A 23,539-nucleotide genomic window follows, 5' to 3' on the forward strand; every position below is an offset into this window, starting at 1 on the left:
AAAGAATAAACATTAAGAATCAATTCAATCGTAAACTGCTCCATAATTAAGCAGGGTTTAGGCTATTGTAGCAGCTTGAGAGGAGGTAAACATTAATTTAAGTCATTTATCAATCTTTTCAGTTATTTTTATTAACAAACTTATTTGTTATATCTTTTAAGTAAATATATATATAAATAATTTATAATTTTTATAATAAGATGGCATAAAAGTAAAACCCGCTAAAAATTGGTAAATAAAACAATTTTCAACATATTTCATTTTCCACTTGCCGCTTACCCAAACACACTTATCATTAAAACGTTGCGCGGCATTTTAACATTATATGCGCGCTCTTTATAATTCAAAAGTCGTCTTCGGTTGGAATAAGGATTTTAATAGCAGGGATCATAGGGGATGAGACAAAAGGTAAACAGTAATTAAATCCTCAATTATAACAAACAAAATTTCCCTTTTTAATTAGCTTATTAACTTCAGGAGTATAGATTCATAATTGGTAGTGGAACCTTTGCAAGAGAATTTTATGAATAAATTCGTCGCGCAAAACGAAATCCTTATAATGGCGATTTCGTTAACGATTAGACTTATTGTAGGCTTTGCAACTTCATCAGTATAAGGAAGTACGTCTATTTCGAGAATAGTTATTTCTCGCATCGTATTATAAACGGCTTTCCGCGGATAGAGTGTACAATTATAAGATTAAAACTAGTATTTTTAGCCCCGAAGTGCCGGAGGCACCGGCTAAAAAAACTGGTTTTAATCTTATGATTGTACATTTCTATATTCGTAGAAAGCTGGATATAATACGATGCTAGACATGGTTTTTTCGTATGGATGAGAACCGATTCCTATCCACCGGATTCGAATGAATACGAGAATAGTTATTTCTCGCATCGTATTATAAACGGCTTTCCGCGGATATAGAATGTACAATTATAAGATTAAAACCAGTGTTTTTAGCCCCGAGATGCCGAAGGCACGGGCTAAAAAAACTGGTTTTAATCTTATGATTGTACATTTCTATATTCGTAGAAAGCTGGATATAATACGATGCTAGACATAGTTTTTTCGTATGGATGAGAACCGGTTCCTATCCACCGGATTCGAATGAATACGAGAAACAATATTACAGCAGTTACACATCGATGTTTAAAGTCAACATAGACGACAACATTGAGTACACTGTTTTGGAATCACCATGCAAAGTTTTCAATCGATATGACAATTCAAACATGTATAAAGTGACAAAAATATATATATTAGTTGCGGACGGTCGGACATATGTACGATCAATCCTGATTAAAGAAAAGCTTTGCTGTTAAAAAGATGCAATAACATTAAAATTTCCATAAATTTATTTCTAAACTACAATAAAAATATCTATACATAAAAATTTATTGCTAATTTGTTAATGTTATAATTTTTGAGTTTTATAGGAGAGTTCTACGAAGGGTAATTACTTGTCCACAAAAAAAACCTCTCTTTAATATTTTTATGGATATCGTTTGTGTTAAATGTAAAATGCTCTTCGTAGAACTCTCCCATTGGTATCTACCCACTGTGGGCTAGAATTGAATCAAGACAAAAGTAAGTGCCGAGCCCTGGGACCTATGTATAGTGAAAAAAGACATAAAACCATGATGATTCCAGGTAAAACCAAAATATTTCAGCGGGGGCTTTTTGAGAAAATTAGATTTTAAAATTTCAAGTTCAATTTTCACTCCCTAGGAGATGCCGCATAAACATGACAAGAAAAGCAAATATTATTTATTTTAAATTTTGAACAACTTTGCTTATATAGAGTTCTTCATAAAACCACTCCTGAAGGGAGTTAATAAATGGCCATTTATATCACTTGCTTTGCAAAGGTCACGAAAATTCAGCCTAAAATAAATCATACATAGAGAGGTTTTAAGAAGGACTTCATAAAAGCAAAGTTGTTCAAAATTTAAAATAAATAATATTTGTTTTTCTTGTCATGATTATGCGGCAACTCCTAGCGGGTGAAAATTGAACTTGAAATTTTCAAATCTAATTTTCTCAAAAAGCCCCCGCTGAAATATTTTGGTTTTACCTGGAATCATCATGGTTTCATGTCTATTTTCACCATCATACATAGGTCCCAGGGCTCGGCACTTACTTTTGTCTTGATTCAATTCTAGCCCACAGTGTACCATTTTCATTACAACTTTTAAAATTTAAAACATATTTTGACTAAAATTCCACTATTACTGTTAAGGGTATGTTTCATGACAGATGATATACAATAATTTAACAAATTAAAATACATATTACTAAATAAAATTATTAATTTCTTTAACCAATAATTTTAATGCACAGTAATGATTATCAATTTTTGATACTAAACAAAAATAAAATCTAAACTTTGCATTGATTAAAAAATGCCCGAAATTGTGGGTTTATTTTTTATAATAAAATTTATTAAGCCTAATCTTTTATCGTACTAATGCCACTTAGAGGTATTTTGAATCATAAGACAACCTTTATAGATTTTGTAATTTTTAAATAAAATATAAGTTTTTTTCTTACCTCTAATGTATAAATCTATTTTTAAGAATGTACATAATTTTACCGGTTATTGTCTTATCCCTTCAGATCCCCATGTACATTAGGGGATTTTTTTTTCCTGGCTTTTTTTGAAATTCAAGTAGTGCCGTTGCAATTATTATGCCTTTTGGTGAAAAAACACTTGTGTAAAAATTTTAACCATTTTGGACAAGTATTATGCCCAGTAATTTCACTTTGAAATTTTGACGCCCCCCTTATGGAGGTCAAAAAATCATTGCATCAGAACTATGGCTTCATGGTGCTCCCTGAATAGGTCTTGAGGAGTAGAATCAGGAACTTTTGAAATTTTGAAAATATCTCGTTCCTAGCCTGAGAAAAGTTCAAAAAACCTATAAAAATTGGCCAATTTTCAAAAATGGCGTTTTTTAGGGGTTTTTTGAACTTTTCTCAGGCTAGGAACGAGATATTTTCAAAATTTCAAAAATTCCTGATTCTACTCCTCAAGACCTATTCAGGGAGCACCATGAAGCCATAGTTCTGATGCAATGATTTTTTGACCCCCATAAGGGGGGCGTCAAAATTTCAAAGTGAAATTACTGGGCATAATACTTGTCCAAAATGGTTAAAATTTTTACACAAGTGTTTTTTCACCAAAAGGCATAATAATTGCAACGGCACTACTTGAATTTCAAAAAAAGCCGGGAAAAAAAAATCCCCTAATGTACATCTAACAAAATTAATGTATTTGGTATTTTAAAAAAGTCGACAAAATAAAAATTTGTGTTTGTAAAAAATACACAAGAAAAAAAATATAAACGAGAAATTGAATATAAAATAAAATATATAATCATAACATAAACATTATTTTGTAATCTAAAGAAATTAAAAATCACTAGGTATACAAAAATATTACTACCTAATGAAATTTAAGAAAGGAGAGGTCATTTATTGCAAATCTATAATAACTTTGGACTCTTTGTTCTGAATTCAATATGGAAGGAGCATTGAATTATAATTGTGAGATTATAAAAAAAAACGTTTGTGCTGATGTAAAGATTTTTGATTTGATTGTTTAAAGGTGGAATTACACCCATGCGATATTGCACCAATTTTACAAAATTGTTTTCAGATCAGGGAGGGAAAGGGACTTTGGACTGTAAATTACACTGGTACACACATAGTTTTATTACCACGTTATCTTATTCCTTGACTTAAAAACTTTGGACTTTTATTGAAGTTCAAACGAGAATTGGCCTAACTTTTCAACTCAATAACATTGATTTGTAGGTGTATTTTGTTTATCATCACTGGGTATGTATATAAATTTATCATCCATTGTCTTGGGATGGGGTAAAGGAGGTAAATAGGGGTACAGTTTTTTATCCAGCTGCAAGTATCACTTTATTAGGGTACAGGAAAATCTGGTGCAACATCCAAGTAATAATATATGACGATTGCTTTTATCTTCTATCAAGACTGTTTGAATATTGAATAAAGATGATATCCTCGTCTGTTCCGTATGCTGTGCGACACTCGTCCAACTTGGCAACGGGTATCCGACATACCTATATAGATAGATAGATGAATAAATAAGATAGATAGAAGAAGATATAAATAAATCTTTAAACCTATATATCATGGTTATTTAGATTAGGTAATACTTAAACATATGTATAGATGGATTAATAGAGAAATAAATACTAAATAGATAGATAGATTAACCAATTTAATAGCTACAGAGAAATTATTTATGAATAGATAGACTGGTAGCTTTGAATTGATTAGATAAAGTTGTAGAATGAAAAAAAGATAGATATATACACATTAAACATATATAGATGGATAAATAGTTGGAAATATAAATTGTTAGCTATATAGATGGAAAAAGTTAGATAGATAGATAAATAGATGGAAGGAGGTGGAGATACTATTACTGATGAATAGATAGATAAATGAATGGATGAATACTGATAGATCAAGGTTGGATTGAGATGTAGATAAAGATAGATGGAAAGAGTTAGATAGATAGAGAAATGGATGGATAGATTGATAGATGAATTAATATTAGATTGATAATTTAGAAATATCTATGGATAGAATGATAAATCAAATAAATTGATAAATACTGTAAAAAAAATGGATTGATAGGTAGATAAAGATAGAAATAAATATATAGACAAATGGACGGATAGATAGATGCAAGAATAGAAGAATGGATAAACAAACTGTAACAAACCTTGTCCTTGTGAGTTGGATTTCTATAGAACACTTCAGATTTATCGCTGAAAAAAAAAACAAGTAAAAGGGGACTATCCACGAACAAGAGCAAGTGATTCTTAGCACCTTCCAGCATTGATCCATAGCATTTTTTTGTTGTTAATATACTAGGTTTATGTTTAATATTTGGTTTATCGACTAAAAAGTTAGGTTTCACCATAGTATTATTTGTAAAAATCTTTGAAATGTTAATCATCTTTTAGTGCAATATCATCAAATGATTTGATGAGTTCAAACTGTTGTTTAAAAGCTTTGACACAAAAGTATATTATTTTGATTAAAAATGTATATTTAGAAAAAGGGTTATAGCTTGTAATACTTTAAACAGTTTAATTATGTACATTTACAATTTACAGCATTTGATGCTTTTATTTTATTTTGTCCTTTGAACTCAACAAAGCATTTGATGAAATTGTATCAAAAAATGCTTTACATTTTAAAGATTTTTTCATATAAAACCATGGTGAAGCTTAAATTTTTAGTCGATAAACCAAATATTAAACATAAAACAAGTATATTAACTAAATAAATACTATGGATCAATGCTGGAAGGTGCTTAGAATCACTTGCTCTTGTTCGTAGATGGTCCCCTTTATCAAAAACAAAAATCCATACATATCATGTAAGTACGTTATCTTATTCATAGGATCAAAACTTTGAGTACTTTTATTAAACTTTGATTGATTCCAAATTAGTAATGTCCAAACTTTTTGACCAATAAACTTAATCTAAAGAAGAGGTAATTGTGTTACACATCAATGTCTTATCCCTAAAAACCCCTAGTCTTACCTTGTATAATCAATAAGAGTAACATTTGAATGATTTAAAATTTGTAGTATCCAAACTTTTCAACCAATAATCTTACCTAGTATAACCAATAAGAGTAACATAATGCCCTTGATAAGCAGGTGAACAAATTCTGAAAAAGAAATTTTATTCAAAAGACAAGGATAACAACATTCATAAACACCAACTATAAAACAAAGTAGAACGATGTCTGTCTGTCTATCTGTTTGGTTGGACCAAAAGATCTCGAAAACCGCTGAACCGATCGGGTTCTCCTTATCAGAGTAGCTTCTGATAGGTCCCGGAAGGTTTGTAACTATTTTGGGGTAGGACACGCTCCGAAGAGAAATCGCCCCTTGAAAAAAAATTATCCCAACCCAAATTTTTTTTAACTAAAAAATGGGGTGGAGGGAATTCAACTCTCCCCTTTTCAAGTGCCCCTAAAGGCCTTTAGGGGCGAAGCCGCTAGTAAATATAAAAACTACATCATATATTATAGAGCAATCCAAACGTTGTCATCAAAGAGCATAACCAACAACCACTTAAAGTCAGGCATTCTATTGCGTCAAAATGGCAAAAAAAATGAGTAATTTACAGAGTTTGTACAGACTTTTTAGTAATAACTGAATTATCTGTAACACATCAGATCATTCTTTCATTCATATTTCTAGTTATAGTCTTGCCTTTAGAAGGGCGCAACTTTTTATCAATAAAAACAGCAAGAACTCGCAAGCAAAGACCGGGGCTATCAAAGGGTTGGTTGACTGCTAGGGTGCTAAGATAATAAAGTGACCTTAAGCATGATGAAAGCGCAGAGTAAGTTGATGATATTGAGTTTGAACATGAGGAACAGAATAACTGGTGGGCATTGGTCAACACTATTACAGGACCCTAAATACATTTAGTTATACCCACCGGATTTTGAAAATATAAAGATATCGGAGATAGTTTGTACGATAATTTGCCGGTTATCGAACGTTAGACAGATTCCGGAAGGATATCGAAATCCGGATCCAACCAGGGTTGGCATAAAAAAAAACAAGTAAAAAACCCAAGTTGGGTTTTATTGGGGTTTTTAACTCAAAAAAACCCAAAAACCCGTGTTTTTTTTAAATGTACCTTTTGTCGATAATGTTAACTTTATTTTGACTCATAAGGAGTACTATTTTCAAACAAATAATAGAAATTATAAAAACATTTTATCTTAAATATTGTATAATTGCATTTTAACTGCTTATTTTTAAATTTAAGTTACGGAATGTCTGTATATGTACCAAAATAACTCCCTAACCACTGAACCGATATGGTTCTCAATTACAATTAGCTTCTCACGGGTCCGTTGAATATTTTTAACTACTTTTTTTTTGGGGGGGGGGGGGCAGATTTCTCTTAGGAGATTTGTGGTGCCCTCCCCCAAAATTGGAATAAACCTTCCCAGGACCTATGAAAAGCTACCCTGTACAGGGGAACCATACCGATCCAGCGGTTAGCGAGATCCTATGGTACAGATAAACTCCTGTTACTTTATAAAAATGATTTATCCATATATCTTAAAATTCTTAGGTATTGATCTTAAAAAAAAACAAAAAAAAAACCCCAAAAAAACAAAACCCAATGGGTTGGGTTATTTTTAAAAAACCCTGGATCCAACATTAGAAATCAGCCGGATATCCGGCCAAAAAATTATCCGGTTCAACCCTAGTTTATAGCCCTTATTTCTTAATGTATCATAAAAAATACCATATGTCCTCTATACATTTCCACACAAGAAGATATATTTTTTTTATTTTACTTACATTAATAAATGATGGTTTAATTACCTTATCTAAATTTTCTAATATATCTAACATACTAACTGATAACTTCTCAACATGGATGCCTCTATGTTTTGCTAAACTAAAAAAGAAACAAGAAATTTAGAAAGAATTTAGAAAATATGAATACTAACAGGAAGCCGATGAAAACACTTGTCACAAAATGTGCTGTTTGGAAATTTTGAATTAAGGATAATATTAATTACAGATTTGTTAACTCCTGCAGGGGATGAATGCCAAGGCCAAAAAAAACTCGTAATAATTTTATTATTTGTAGGTAGTTTATCATTTGTGAAAAATTGTCTATAACACGATATGATTTTTCAGTATGACTTAGAACCGGTCCTAATCCAGCGAATACTTTTTTTCGGATGAATATTCCGAATATTCATCCGAAAAAAAGCCACACCTACTGAGTAAAAAAATCTTACCTAAATTTTTCATTAACCCGTTCTGTATCTTTTGATAGGACCTGCACAATATTTTATTTACTACCAAATTTCCATGTACTCTAATAAAGTAAAACTCGTGGCTGGCTAAAATAACCATAATAAATAAAAGTCCGTAGGTAGATCAACTTAAAACTGATTTTTTTATACAAAATTTTGCAATATTCACGATTTTATACTTATAATCTTATAGGTATTCTGCTTATTTTATTAAGCTCTGACACTCTACAAGTGTAAATGGTTGTTTGTCCTACTGTCTGGCTTTCGCTTTCATGGATGTAGTCATCCTTGATTAAATGAAAATTTGGTAGATTTTCCTTGTCATAAAAATTTTCTTTACAATAACCAGGGTCTATTCCAATAGTAGTTGTATAATAACTAAACTTCATATTAAACCTAAAATAAATAGATAGAAAGATAGCTAAATATATAAAGATAGCTAGATAGATAGTTAGATAATATACATACATAATTGATATTAGTATAATAACTAAACTTCATATTAAAACAAAAATAAATAAATAGATAGACAGATTATTAGGTATTATAGAAAGATAGAAAGAAAGATAGATAATACATACTTCTCAACCAATAACTTTAATCTACAGAAAAGGGTTATTTTGTTCATTATCTTCAAGGTGGAAGTATATTAATTTAATCTTTCATTGTCTTATCCCAAATCCATGGAGAGAGAGGACATTTTCCTATTTATTACACTAGTCCCCAAAAGTTTTATTCATTGGTTCATTAAGTTGAGTAACCAAACGTTTCCATCACTAATTCTAATCTACAGAAGGGTTAATTTTGTTTATTATTATTATATGAAATTATCATTCACTGTCTTATATCTTAAGAACCCTGCAAAATTCCTTCTATTGTAACCCCTGTAAAATGGAAATACGGTGCTCTACTAAAAGACGGACGTACATACAGCCACATCCTAGATTTAGAGAGGCATCGCTGGTAAATTTTAGGTAGGTACCTATTTAAAAGATACGCCAAGTCAATTGTCCACGTACTCTCTCCAAATTTTTCCTCTTCAACTATCTGTAAACAAATATTTTTTCTTAATTGGTTGGTTCAAACTAGCAGAATTTAAACTTTTTCGCCAGTAATTTTACTGTACCGAAGGGGAATGTAAATTAATGGTACACATTACACAACAAATACATTGTATAGATGTATATACAGATAATTACCTCCCCACCTTTATAAATGATCTTTTTCGGATGGTGACAAACTGTTTTCTGCTACTTGGCTGTGTTCATTCCCGACACCATTGGTTGATTTTCAAAGACCCAATTTAGAGACGGCACAAGTTCATTGGGATAGGGAAATATAGTTTTTTAACCCCTTCCACCTCTAGTGTTTTACTCTTATAGGTACACAACACATCAATTTATCGTCCATTGTCTTATCCCTGCTTTATCAGTTTTAGAGATACTTTGCTTTAAACATCCTAATACTTTTAATTATTGTATAAGTAGAGAGAAATTGGACATTGTACAGTAAATTATCAGGGAGGGAGTGTACATTGGGCTGTACATTACAATAATCCCCCAAGTCTTACAATGACGTTTTCTTATTCGTTGGCTTCACAGCCTTGGGACTTTTATTGAATTTTGATTGGTTGGTTCATTTAGTTGAATGTCCAAACGTTTCAACCACTAATTGTAATCTATAGAAGTGGTGATTTTGTATCCTGTTATAAAGTAGTATGTTTTTTTTTGTCTGTAGCGAAGGACCTCGCTAACCACTAAACCGATGTGGTTCTCCTTTACAGGGTAGCTTCTCATAAGTCCTGGGAAGGTTTATAAATATTTTAGGGGAGGGTACCACCACCATCTCAACAAAAATGGCCTCTAGAAAAAATTAACCCTCCATAAAAATCTATTTTACTGTAACTTTTTCTTTTAAACTAAAATTAAAAGTGGGGGGGGCGGGGGGGGGGGGGGGCTCCTCCTCCTTACCCTCGGGCCTCAAGTGCCCCTAGAGGCCTTTAGGGGGCGTATCCGCTAGTATCAATATAAGGGAGATGTATATCAATTTATGGACCATTGTCTTATCCCTTTAGATCTTTGGTAAATTATACTGGTCCTCAAAGTTCAACAACACGATCATTAATTCGTTGGCTTAAGACTAACTTGATTAAAATTTTTGGTGAAATAGTTTCGACTAGGTGTGGGAAGGACCATCAGAACGCAGGCAATGCCACAGTCCCAATTTGATACCTAGGCAAAAATAAAGAATTATATTGCTGGTTGTGTCTTAAATCTACTTCTTAATTACATTGTCATAAGATATCTCTCATCTTATACAAAAGTAATAGGATGTTTGTTTGTGTGTCTGTTTGTAGTGTAGGATCTCACTAACCACTAAGCCGATATGGTTCTCCTTTGCAGTAAAGCTTCTTATATGTTAAGGGAAGGTTTATATCTATTTTGGGGGAGGTTCATCAACCCTCACAAAAGAAATCGCCAAAATAAAGAAAAAAACAAAGAGTTCTGTTTTTGAACTTCCTCATTTCTCTTACATGTAAAAAATTGAATATTCATAAAACAAGAAAGAGAAATACATAGGTATAGGTTAAGATAAATAGACAATACAATAGATAGATAAATTGAGATATATAAGTAGATAGATAGATAGATACCTGTTGATAATGTTCAAGTTGATGAATAACATAGATAGATAAGAGGATAGATAGAGATAATAAGATAGATGGATAAATATATATAGATAGATAGATTTAGATAAGATAGATGGATAGATAGATAATAAGATGGTAAAATGGATAGATCAATATAGATAGATTGAGATAAGATAGATATATAGATAGATAGATTAACATAAGATGGATAGACAGATAGATACTTGCTGATAATGTTCAAGTTGATGAATAAAATAGAATAGATACCTAGATAATAGGATAGATAGACAAAGTGAGATGAGATAGATAGATAGATGAATGCCTGCTGATAATGTTCAAGTTGAAGAATAATATAGATTAATAATCGGATAGATAGATAGATTAAGATAATATGGATAGATAAATAGATAGATACCTGTTGATAATGTTCAAGTTGATGAATAACATCCCCATTATCTTTATCGACTAAACAAAAACATTGCTACTCGTTGAAAGTTTGGAACAAACAAATCTAAAGGGGTAGTTTCACGAAATGCATTTGAACTTAATTTAGTGAACCGCATATTTTTTCCTGGTTAATTGGTTAAACTACATTTATATGGCATATATTTGAAAGAATTTCAATTTTCTACCACGTAGTTTTTTAAATATCAAGACTACTTGGTAGAAAATTGAAATTCTTTCAGGGGTGTATATTCTACATGGGATCCCCTGCTCAGGGGGGGGGGGGGGGGAAAAATAAAAAATAAGTGGTTGGAGGGAAAAAAAATGTAAAAATTAAGAAAACTGAAAACATTTTTTCCATTTCCTCCACCTCCTTGGTGAAAAAAACTTTAAAAAATGTGTGGTAGGAGGGATAAAATAAATAAAATATAGAGTTCTTTAAATATTTTTCCATTTTCCCCCTACTTTGTGAGAAAAAACTAGGGGGGGAAGAAAAATAAAAAAAATTGTAGCAGGGGAAAAAAAATAAATCTTGTGCAGAATATACACCCCTGAATTCTTTCAAATATATGCCATATAAATATAGTTTAACCCAATAACTAACAAAAATATGCGGTTCACTAAATTAAGTTCAAATGCATTTCGTGAAACTACCCCTTTCATAAAAGTACTAACATTCTATGAGCCAACTAATGAGATGACTGGTTATAAAACTTTAGGTTCGAGTGTTATTTTTAGTCCAACGTCCCCTCCCTCCCAGCCTGTAGTTAACTGTTTATAACTAGATAACTAGTTTATAAAACTTTGGGTACCATTACAATTTTTTTTGAAGAGTAGCATCGCTACTAACAACAAATTACCTGATTTTCTTTGGTCTTTAGGAGATCCCTTCATGATTATAATGCCTCTTTAGTTGTTTTTCGGTTACACTGTTAGAATAAAGAATCAAATAGTTCCACGAGTGATCTATAACAAGGTTGGCTAATGGAAGTAGAAATTAAAGTACAACACTAGAGGAAGAAAGGGTTAAATAACTGTATCTCTCCATCGCAACCGCCTTGTGCATGCAACCTTTCTCCTGGGTCAATGAAAATCAATCTATGGTGTCGCTTATATAAACACAGCCAATTAGAAGAATATAATTTAGAAGCAGACGAAAGAGGTCTTTGAAAAAGGAAGGGAGATAGTTGTCTGTATATAAATCTATACTATAGATAGGTATGTTATGTAGAATACATATACTTGTATGTATATTTTAACAGAGGATATATTGTAAGGGAGTAAGGGAGGGGACAATGGGCAATTAATTCAATATAAGAGTTATCAAAGAAAGGGCATGAAATCCAGTTTAATCCAATAATTTTTAGGAAATTATAAAGGGATTGTTAATTGAACAATAGATTTCCATAGCGTCATGTATAGTGAAATCACAACTTGTTTTTGATGAAATATATTGAGGTTTTTTGGTGTGATTTTTATATTACAAGATTATTGGACCCGGCCAGCTGCTAGCAAGAATATGAATGCCCCTTTTTATTCTGTTTATTTCCCTTGCCCCCACCTCCCTTCTCCCCGTCTGCTACATTCCAAACTAACACAACGAGTGTTTATTTCCCTTGCCCCCACTTCCCTTATCCCTTCTCCCAGTCTGCAATATTCAAAACATACATAACGAGTAGCGGCATTTCATGCGCAAGTACCCAAACTCAGTCAGAAACTGCTAAATTCATGCACATTCCCTTTAAGCCAGTACCCAAAGTCTGAGACTCCTAAAAATTGAATATTCGATCCATTGTCCCCTCCCTTACTCCCTGATGTATTGTCGCTAATTAAGGTTCCTAACATTGACATCACTAATTGGTCAATTCGTTCATCCAGAAGGAGGGTACAGGATGGGGTAAAGAGGTTGGATCTTTATTTTAGCCAGCTATAATCTGGTGTAAGATCCAAGTAATCATAAATCAATTATCATGGAACTATCCCTGTTAAAGTAATTAACCAGACATGATCATAACATTTGTACTCTGAAAATAATAAAAAAAATAATAGGTAGGTAGGTAACAAAAAAATAATCTTAATATCACATTCAATCAATAGAGAGATATTTGTTTAGGAAAAATAATAGTTTTATACCAAAATAAGACATGTATTATTAGACGTCAAAGCTTTTTTATTTTTAGGGGGATAAAAAGAGGAGTTTCAAAGGTTTTAGGGGGGTAATCGAATATATTTTGGAAGATTTAAGGGGGGGGGGGTAAAATAAAGCTATAATAAGATTGAGGGGGGTAAACACTCCTTTACCCCCGCCTTGGACGTCTATGTTCGATATTCTTATCTTTTATTTATTCTGCAAAAACATTTTTCTCTCTCAAAACAAATTAATGCATTTTTTCACAGCTCCTGTTCGGCGAAAACATTTTTCTTTTTCGGCTTTTTTGTGCTGCTTGTAATTTTTGTGATTTCTTCTACATCTGAATCATGCCCGTTCTTGTTCTCATCATCAGGTTGCTCTGTGTCACTGATTTCTTCGTCAGTGATAGCCCCTCGCTCATGAAACTCTTGTTCAATGATTATTTTAGGCTCCTCCTTTTTAGGCTTCTTTTCCTTGGTAACATCCACCTTTGAAAAATTAGAATTTTTATAGTGGTATGTTAACAAGGAAGACAACATCCAAAGCAGCGAAGCACAAAAAATCACGAAAGGACAAACAGTCAAAGAGGCCATAAAAAGAGATAAAATGAAGGACGTCCGAGCTTTTTTTTTTTTGGGGGGGGGGGGAGGTGCCATTTGGACGTTCTTGCACAAAATCTTTTAGCCAGACTGACGGTTCAAGTAAGTTAAGTACTAGATTATATTTGGCAAGGAGTGAATTAAAAAAAAAAATTCACCAGTCCATCTTACACAGCAGCCGAGAAAATCACATTTCCCCTCATAGCGTTACGAACGAACAGAAAAGTCGAATTTTAGATTAGCTTCGCTACCAAAAATGGGATAAATTCATGGAGTATATTTAAGATACATAAAATAGTGATCTTTCTTATTCATGTGTCATCAAAGACTTAATACTTAACAAGTATTCAACGATATAAAAAGGATGACAACACCCATAAAAGCGAAGCAATGAAAGAGTAGGACAAATGGACAATAACACTTGTATAGTGTCAGAAGTGAATAATCAGAATATAAATGAATAAGAGTAAAAGCAAAATTGTAAGTAAATTTGTTGAAAAACTGCTGAATACAGCATAATATTTATGGACATACTTACATTTTTAAGACTTGATTATAGAGTTGCTTTGCTTATAATGTTGTACTTTGTTGTCCCAGGAATCAATATACCAAAAATCAGAACAATCGGATAATTTGATAACATAAATTTTGTTGTTAAAAAAGTAAAAAATCAACATGTCTAACTCTAAAATGGACGTACGGATATTCTGGTAGTGATTACAGTTGCTACGCTTTATAAATCGTACCTAGCTACTACAGGAATTACCATGAAACGTTTGGAACCGATAGGACAATTCTAACATGCCTAAATTAACAAAAAAAAGCTATCCGTCTCGGACGTACGGACCGACCCTAATTATAGAAAAACTTCGCTTTTAAAAATCTATTTTATTACCTTGACGTCATCTTCTTCCACAGCAAAACTAATCCTACTCGTTTTCTTTTTCTCCGGTGGGCCGTGGATAAGATCCTTCACATCTTCAAGCTTCGGGTCTGGTTTGCGCTTTTTGGCTTTGATTTTTCCTTGACAGATCGATAGATAGGTAGAAAAAGGGATATTACACAGATAGATAGAATTGTAGATAGATATAGAAGGATATATGGATGGAAAAGACATATAGTGGATAGATAGATGGATAGGTTGTCTGATGGTAAATGGATAGGATAGGTATATATATATATAGAATATAGATTGATGGATATATTTATGGATATATATATATAAATTGATGGGTAGATAGGGGGGTATAGATAGATAGATGGATAATGTATTGATGGATAGATAGATATATAAATATATAGGTATACCTATCATAGAAGGATTCCAAGTAGTCATACATGTTATTCTACAAGTTGTATCGAAGCTTCCAATGCATTCAACCTCACTGTCAAAAATTTACAATCCTATTATATAAAGTTACGTAGTGAGCTTTTTTTCTGTAGCGAAGGATCTCGCTAACCGCTGAACAAATATCATGGTTCTCCTTTATAGTGAAGCTTCATATAGACCTGGAGAAGGTTTTTGACTGGTTTGAAGGAGGGTATATTTACCCTCCCAAAAAATGCCCCTAAACCTCAAAATTTTTTTTTACTTTATCTTTTTAAAATGGGGGTTCAGTAGAGGCTTTTAGGGGCGTATTCGCTAGTCATAAATATCTAAATAAAAACGACAATTGAACACGTTCTTTCATTCATTGTCTTAAAAACTTTTCTTAAATCTTGAATGATTGCTTAAAACTAGCAATTTTTAAGCTCAAATAATAAATGAATGAAGTTTCTGAGATCTTAAAGATTGTAAAATTCCTTGTGGCGTCTGTGTGAACCCTCCATAGCTTGATCGTGTTATCTGAATTTGAAGCTGTCACAACAATAAAACCGGATTCTAAAACAGGAATATGTTATAGCCAACAAGCAAAATAAATCTCAAATAATATTTGGAGACAAATAAAAAGGTCGTCTTAACTACGAAGCGTTATGCCAAACGACAGCTGAAAATCACGTATAGGTTTCGTGATTTTTTTTAGAATTAATTTCTTTGTTAGTATAAGCTGAGTGAATACACTTTTATCAATGATGCAGATATAAAAGTAACAGGATGTCTATTAGTCTATCCTAACCCTGTGTGAAATAAACTGGATGCTCTTGATAATAGGAATCTAAATAAAAAATAAAAAATTCATCCGACTTAACACCAAAGAAAATCTGATTCAATTGCTCGATCTTTTTAAACCTTGGGATGTTAATACCTATTCAATAATGATTTATGCTACATTACATACATTTAATATAAGTAAACAGCTCATTTCCTCAGTGGCGTTACGGAAGGACAAACAGACGAATTATAAAGTGGCTTCGCTGCTAAATATTTAAAAAACCTGAGTCAGATGAGTTACTCTCGGTTTCCTCTTCTTCTTTGCAAGGTACCTAGGAAAAAATTATTATTAAAATACTAACCAGCATTGTCGCATTGTATTATAGACTAGCGGCTACGCCCTTAGAAGCCTCTAGGGGCAGTTAAGGTAGGAGGGGGAAAAGTCGACCTTATCCCATTTAAAATTTAAGTTTCAAAAGATTTTTAAAAATATTTTTTGGGGTGGGAGAGGGGTGAAGACTCTCTCCCCAAAATTAGTTTAAAACCTTTCCAGGACCTATAAGAAGCTTCACTGTAAAATAAAACAATATCGATTCAGCGGTTAGCGAGATCCTTCGGGACAGACAAAAAAAACGCTTACTACTTTATATAATAGGATAGCTTTCAGCGGATATTAGAATGAAATATTTTAGATTAAAACCAATTTTGTTAGCCCCGGTGGGCTTTAATTTTTATTTTATGAAACGAATTCTGTAATATATACCTACATTACATGATTTTTCAGTATGGCTGAAAACCGGTTCTATATCAGAGGACATTACTCGATTTCGAAACCATAGTGGTAAAGATTAATTCTAGATAATATACTGATATACTATCTAAAAGTAGCGACAGTGCCACTAGCATCTAGGGGTTCTATATTCGAAGGAATAAGAAAAACAACCCAGAACAATGGCAAGGATTGACTAAATATGTTAAATCAATCGGTTTAATAGTTATCGAAATCTTAAGCTTCAGACAAAAAACTTTACTTTTTTAACATAAATTTAGATTGGTTATTTCAAAACTAGCAGTGGCTAAACTTTTCAACCAATAACTTTAATTTACGGAAAAAGATGCTTACCGTTTCTGACAGACTTGTGATACATCTAACTCTAGTTGTGTGGGCCTCGAACTCTTTGATCATCGCCTTCTCTATCAACGAATGTATCTGCACTTTGGAGCTCTCGCACGCCACGGCGATTATGTCACCCTCGCCTTGTATGGCGTTTTTGTTCATAAGGTGGGTTTGTTGAATAGAATATGTGAAGAAGATACGTTATGAAAGGGAAAATTTTTTTGTCATTTAAGGTTGCTAACATAGGCATCATTTTTGATCAGTTCGTTCAGTAGGAGTAAAGGGAGGTGATGGAGTAAAGGGAGTGAAGGGGGGGGTTCGTTATTTTACCCCGCTTCTAGTTTCACTTTAATAGAATACATGATAATCTTAATCAAAGATTAAAGTAGTCATTGTGCTTCTCGACTTTACAAAATTCCCAGACGATTTTTTTGGATGATCAAATTAAAGTAAGGGTGGACACCTTGGCCCATTAACAGGCACAAAATAATATAACTAACCCAATAACCGTATGAACAAACCTAAGAAAACCAGACCATTAGGCCGACACTTGAGATCTATGGTGTACTCAATGCCTGCCGTCTCCAGGTTGTACACGTCAATACGGCGGTGCAGGCCGACACAATACCGCCGTCCGTCCGGCGATACAACCACTAAATCTGCAATTCCCTGTTGTTAAATTATCATGTCGAAAACTTCATAAGTAATGCTTACCTCCAAAGATGTAGATTGGACAAAAAAAAGTAATTATATCTGAAATTTAGAGATCAGAGGTGGGTTCTTCAAAAAGAAGTAGGCTCGCTACTTGCTGGTGACAAAAAATTATTTTTGTGAAAAATCCTTCAATATCGCTTTAAAAATCTAAAAAAAAAAAAATCATAAAAGGGTTATTAACATCAGATTTTGTTTAATTTTTGTAGATTTTTAATGTGATTTTGGAGGATTTTTCACAAAATTAATTTTGTCTCTCCAGAAAACAGCGAGCCTATTTTTTTTTTTAAGAATCAACCTCAGATCAGTATTGAAAGTGACTAAAATAAAGACTAAAGTTAGTTTTTTTGTTTAGGTAATATTTCCTTTTTTAATGTTTGTGATATTGAAATATTCTTGTTTAGGGCAAATAGTTCATTTTAGAATAAAAACTATAAATTATAAGATTAATTCCGGTTTTGTTAAACCCGAGGGTCTGAAGGCACGGGCTAACAAAACTGGAATATTATAATATTATGAACATTGTCTGTACTATGTTGTTCGATGAAATACATTATTTTCAGTATGGCTGAGAACCGATTCGAATCCGGCGGATATTATCGGTTTTGAAGCCACACTGAATGTCCATCCATATTCCACTTGTACAGCACAGTCTTCTATAACCTTTACGACAATATTCCTTAAGATTTGTAAAATATGCTGGTACGGCCTTCACCAAGTTCCAGGTGATTAGTTTTCTGTCCTTGCCAGCGGAAAATGCTAGCTTGCCACTGGGATGGATGGCCAGTGCAGTTATACCTGAAATAATAATGGTGTTTGTGTGTTTTTAACTTTGAGGGGCATTTGAAGAATAAATATACTAGTAATTAAATTACACACTTTTGAAAATATTGTAAGAGGAGGAAAATTGTCCCCAATTTAGGTTGCTAACATGGACCTCATTTATTCGTCAGTTCGTTTATTCAGTATGAAGGGGGGGGATGGGGTAAACGGGATGGATGATGGGATCGTTATTTCAGCCAGCTTAAAGTTTTACTTTAATTAAGTACATGCTAATCTGGTTTAAAATCCAAGTAATAAATAAATCCAATGTCACAAGACAATAATATCCCGATTAGACGACCAACCTTTTGACTGAACGACCCTTGTCTAAGTCTAGTTCTAACTATACATGGAAATATTTTCGGCCAGACATTCCATCTTCTCTTTCAATAAAGGCTGTTTGTTATATGACATAGCAGCCAGCAGTAGTTACAACTTATATAACGTCTACCTACAGGCTCCGTTTTGGCCAATATTAAAACCTATCACCTCCCCGACGTGGGAAAATGATACGACTTAAAGATACCTATTATTTTCTCATAAATCTATCTACCCAAAGTCTATCTAGAAATTTTTCTACCTCCTTGGTGCATATGAAGTGTTTTCTCAACTTGCCAATTCAATAAATTGACAACTGAAACAGTTTTATCTTCTGAGGCAGTTAGCAAATATCTCTTTCCATGTCCTGTTATGGGTTTTAATTTTAATAGCCTTTCACTTAAAGAATAAATTCTGCAGTGTCCCTAAAGACCCGGCCTCTAGGGGCACTTTAAAGAATGGTCGAACTCTATTTTTTTTCAAATGTTAAGAAGTTTAGGAGGATAAATTTTTGAGTGTAATTTATCCTCGATACAAAGGGTTACCTTCCTCCCAAAAATCTAGCAGACCATAAAGGAGCTTGGTTTTACTGCACTGCACCAGTGCACAGGGATATAGCAATGGCGGTTAGCGAGCTCTATTAGAACAAATACTTAAAAGTACACTCTTATGTATGGGTATATTTCTATTCTTGATTTTGCCGTTCTTCCCACCCATGATTTATTGTGCTTCAATATATATGGATGTTGTCATCCTTGTTTCTGAATTGGTTGGCTATTAAAACTTGTCCCCTGCCTGCCATACAGGTGATGGTCCCTTGGTGATGATCCAAAAGACCATTCTCGTTCCTGGGTCGTATTTTAGGATTGTCATACATATTTAATTTGAAGATCTTTTATCTGCAAGTCCTAGAGGAATTTTGTTGAGGGTGGGGGGATTAAAAACTATTGGGTAGGAGGAGAATTCAAGTTTGAGAATGTAAAATTACTAGTGATGAAACTAAATGTGATGTATGACAATCTTGCCTTTTTTTTAGATCATATATTTTACAAAGTTCATCGCTGCTGCCAGAGATTAGAAATCTGTTTACAGCTGAAAAAAAAATAATTTTAATATATTTGGTAAAATAATACTGCCACAAACTGTAACTTATAATGTATTTTACTTTTTAGATCGTCCTTTTGGGTGTTTAAAACATTTGGTTCTAGAAAATGAGAAGTAATGTGGGACAAACTGACATGGATGTCCAAGCTTTTTTATGGAGGGAGTAAGGAGAGGAGATTCAAAGGTTTTAGGTAGGTGATTTAATGTAGTTTAAAATTAGACAGTTCTCAATCATCTGAGATAGACTTTTTTTCTCATAAAATTTCCCTTATATTTTCACGTGACACTTTCAATCAGGGTGTCGGAGCCGTATAATTTTGATGCGGCTCCGGCTCCGGCTCCAGCTCCGGCTCCTACCTTAAAATTAATATATCATTTATTTTCATTATTGTATATGATAAAATAAAAAAAATAATATAAAATATTTTGCTTTTATTTGATTAAAGCTATATAAAAGTAGAAGGATGTGTGTCTATTTGTTAAGTAACAATAGTTTTTCAGTTTATTATATGGAAATAGACCGTTGCCAAATTATAATATTACTTTAAAAAATCATTTTTAGCTAATCCGGAGCCGGAGCCGTTTTTAACGAAAAATACGGCTTTGGATCCGGCTCCGGCTCCACCAAAAATGTTGCTGCTCCCAGCTCCGGCTCCGAAACACTGCTTTCAATATTTCAAACATGTCAATATTAAAAAAAATGCAAGTGTAAAATTTTACAAGGGTCAAGTGAAAATATAAGGGAAATTTTAATGAAAAAAAAGTTTATCTCAGATGATTGAAAATTGTCTATTATGGCGAGAAAAGGCAAAAAAAATTCGGCGGAAAACGGCGGTTTTCGGCGGTTCCGTCGCCGTTTCTTCTCAGTTCCATATTGTTCTCCACAAAAGCAACTGCTGTGCCGAATTTTAGAGCTGTAACTCTTATATTTGCTGGATCAAAAAGTGGCACATCCGCCCCCCCCCCCTTCCACCTTTTGTGTGAAATAATGGACATTATAGTTTGAGGGAGGTAAACACCCCTTTACCCCACCCATGGACGTCTAGGCTAACTGATTAAAGCAAGCAAAATGCTGCCAGGTATTCTTAGTTAAAATGTATAAATCTTATCCCTCTAAGTCATAAATACATTTAACACTACCATTTAGACGTCTCCTTTATTTGGCTACTGAAAACAATACAATTTGCACTAAAGCCCCGCAGGGATAAATAAACTAGTTTGAAGCCCCCTGCAGGGGTAAATAAACTTACTTGACACACATCTGACCGCGCCAACGTGAGCTCGTGTTGTAAATGAAGGGGTCAACTCATAGTGACCTAAGCAAGCGGATCTTATTTACTTTATAATTCGTATACCAATTAAGCGCTGGAATTTAAAGGGTTTGGACAAGAGGTGATAAAGAGGGGGGGGGGGAGTTCTGACACATTTTCGTAAACTTGGTATATAGGCTTTATCTTTTGACTGAGAGAATAGGTTATAAAAGATAAAATCATTCTTATATGATGAATTTTTCCAAGTTTTAAGATTTTTTGGATAAACCTCCAGGTTCCGAAGCTCCAGGCCTCCAGGTGGTCTCTGTACAGATAAAAGTGAATTTTTTTTTTTTAAGAGTTATATAGAGGTCAGCTTATGAAACAAAATATGCATGTTTTTTCTTCAAATATGTGAATAGGTAACATTCAAAATTTTATAGTTAGTTTTCATCATTAATGATGATACACAAAATTACCCCTTTGTGTAGATTTTAATAAATGGTTGAAACGTTTGGACACTCAATTTATTGAACCAACCAATCAAAATTCAATAAGAGTCCCAAAAGTTGTTAAATCAACGAATAAGAAAATGGTGCAATAAAACTTTGGAGACTTGAATACTAAAAAGCCATCAGCCTTTGTCTTATTCCTTTGGAAACCTTGTTTAAGTATAAACTACAATTAATGACAATTTATATATATATATATAACACAAATAAGATACGATCCTTTGATTTTTGGGTTCTTGTTAACTTTAAACCCCAACAAAAATGCTTCGTAGGTTCCAATTAAAATTTCTGTATCTGTTATGGACATTTTCTGTTAGTCTAACACAATCTGAAAAAGTTACAAGTAAAGCAGCTAGCTAAAATAAAATGAAACAGTAAAATATTCAATCTATTAAATAAAAAAAAGAGCAGAATCGATATTTTTTGCTAAATCAAACCCCAAAAACAATGTTTTGAGGGGCATTTTAAGTAAATTATAATATAATCTTATTCACTTAAAGACATTTAGGGTAAGGAAGACTGCAAAACGTTAATAACGATATTAGTCTATTAGATAATCACTTTAAATCCTTCCTGGACATCTTACCTGGATTTTGACTGTTCTTCGTACTTCTAAGGTTCACTGGCAGTCTCCTAACCCTAGCTGATACAATTTGGCTGAAAATCAAATGTTACTTGCTTCGAAAACGAATAAGAAATAACCTAAACTAACTTACGGATTAGGGAGGAAAAAAGTGCGACGCCCTTGTGGCGTATAAATTAATTCAATTGTCTATACCATTATTAATGGTATTTAATCTAAAATTTCTTTAAATTTTTTCCTCCCTGATCTAATTCTTTAATCCCACTAACAGGGTGGGCGGGTATGGGTCATTTTGACTCGTTCAGAATAAAATCTGGAATTATTAAATTACACCTTTTGAATATATTGGAATTCACTACATATAAAGGTGAATCTAATACGTGTGATGATCACTAGTCAAAATCCAGGAAATCCCCAACCTCCTTGAAACATTATTGGTCCCAAGCAGGCCATGGACATCTTACCTGGATTTTGACTGTTCTTCGTACTTCTAAGGTTCACTGGCAGTCTCCTAACCCTAGCTGATACAATTTGGCTGAAAATCAAATGTTACTTGCTTCGAAAACGAATAAGAAATAACCTAAACTAACTTACGGATTAGGGAGGAAAAAAGTGCGACGCCCTTGTGGCGTATAAATTAATTCAATTGTCTATACCATTATTAATGGTATTTAATCTAAAATTTCTTTAAATTTTTTCCTCCCTGATCTAATTCTTTAATCCCACTAACCAAAATTGCGAAGCATCCCCTTCTTTTATTAGTTTAGGTCTAAGTTACCGAAGCAAGTATTCCCGTAGTTGGATTCTTTCTTTTTGCAGCCTTCAATTGAAATAAGCATATTTTTTTACATGTTACATGTTACTTTTTTTCTTGTGTTAAAATGACCAACAATTCAGGTGGTGACATTTTTATAAATATATATAGATAATACTGAAGAAACTATTTACGAGATTTATGCTTTAAGTTTACCCGTAATGGATAAAATCACAACTACCTCATTGTTATGTTTTGTAAGTTAAAAATACAAGGTATAGCTTGTTTTGAATTTGAAGGTATTGCTATTTTTTCCTAAAATCATCAAGTATAGCAAAGCATCAATTGTAGTTGTCATTTCCTCATTTCCAAGATAAAGGTCTTAGCTCTGATAAAGAACAATAGCTTTAATTGCATGTTTAATAATATTCTAATAAGATGTGCTATACATCCCGGTGGTCATGGGACGCTATAATCTATGCTAAGACATTAAAATATATAAATATATATAAATATATTGTTATGATCATTAGTCCCCACATGAAACTTTGGACAGTCCTTGTGACTTGATTTTTTAAAACTTTGAATTTTGAATTT

General features: G+C 32.9%; 2 protein-coding genes and 1 long non-coding RNA gene across 3 annotated transcripts in view; 1 reads left to right on the plus strand and 2 right to left on the minus strand.

Annotated features, from left to right (window-relative positions):
- LOC145332665 (uncharacterized) overlaps positions 1-2,291 on the plus strand; it is a 140,436-nt gene extending 138,145 nt beyond the window's left edge. The window contains exon 2 of the long non-coding RNA XR_013884254.1: positions 2,120-2,291. This is a non-coding gene — a long non-coding RNA (uncharacterized LOC145332665). The remainder of the gene's footprint in view (positions 1-2,119) is intronic.
- On the minus strand, positions 1,338-12,972 carry LOC145332664 (protein GUCD1). Its single transcript, XM_080177673.1, has 13 exons — positions 12,939-12,972; positions 11,810-11,885; positions 10,921-10,970; positions 10,000-10,086; positions 8,838-8,902; positions 8,172-8,251; positions 7,838-7,877; positions 7,413-7,488; positions 6,386-6,483; positions 5,672-5,725; positions 4,766-4,811; positions 2,141-4,094; positions 1,338-1,565 (listed from the first exon to the last, which is right to left on the minus strand). Exons 2-12 carry the CDS (start codon positions 11,841-11,843, stop codon positions 3,990-3,992), a joined length of 735 nt encoding a protein of 244 aa, XP_080033799.1. The 5' UTR covers positions 11,844-11,885; positions 12,939-12,972; the 3' UTR covers positions 1,338-1,565; positions 2,141-3,989.
- Positions 12,973-13,057: 85 nt separating this feature from the next.
- The window catches only part of LOC145332661 (p21-activated protein kinase-interacting protein 1-like), a 123,184-nt gene continuing 112,702 nt past the window's right edge, over positions 13,058-23,539 (minus strand). The window contains exons 2-14 of the mRNA XM_080177670.1: positions 21,824-21,932; positions 21,094-21,158; positions 19,765-19,831; positions 19,535-19,587; positions 19,002-19,106; positions 18,278-18,397; positions 17,410-17,556; positions 16,895-17,028; positions 16,055-16,103; positions 15,483-15,561; positions 14,988-15,064; positions 14,575-14,702; positions 13,058-13,568 (exon numbers count right to left, since the gene is read on the minus strand). Coding sequence (XP_080033796.1) covers positions 13,341-13,568; positions 14,575-14,702; positions 14,988-15,064; positions 15,483-15,561; positions 16,055-16,103; positions 16,895-17,028; positions 17,410-17,556; positions 18,278-18,397; positions 19,002-19,106; positions 19,535-19,587; positions 19,765-19,831; positions 21,094-21,158; positions 21,824-21,912 — 1,341 coding nt within the window. The 5' untranslated portion in view covers positions 21,913-21,932 and the 3' untranslated portion in view covers positions 13,058-13,340. The remainder of the gene's footprint in view (positions 13,569-14,574; positions 14,703-14,987; positions 15,065-15,482; positions 15,562-16,054; positions 16,104-16,894; positions 17,029-17,409; positions 17,557-18,277; positions 18,398-19,001; positions 19,107-19,534; positions 19,588-19,764; positions 19,832-21,093; positions 21,159-21,823; positions 21,933-23,539) is intronic.

This window comes from Acartia tonsa, chromosome 11 (assembly GCF_053477335.1).
Source record: "Acartia tonsa isolate MP-2025a chromosome 11, ASM5347733v1, whole genome shotgun sequence".
In the NCBI taxonomy this organism is placed as follows: Eukaryota; Metazoa; Arthropoda; class Copepoda; order Calanoida; family Acartiidae; genus Acartia; species Acartia tonsa.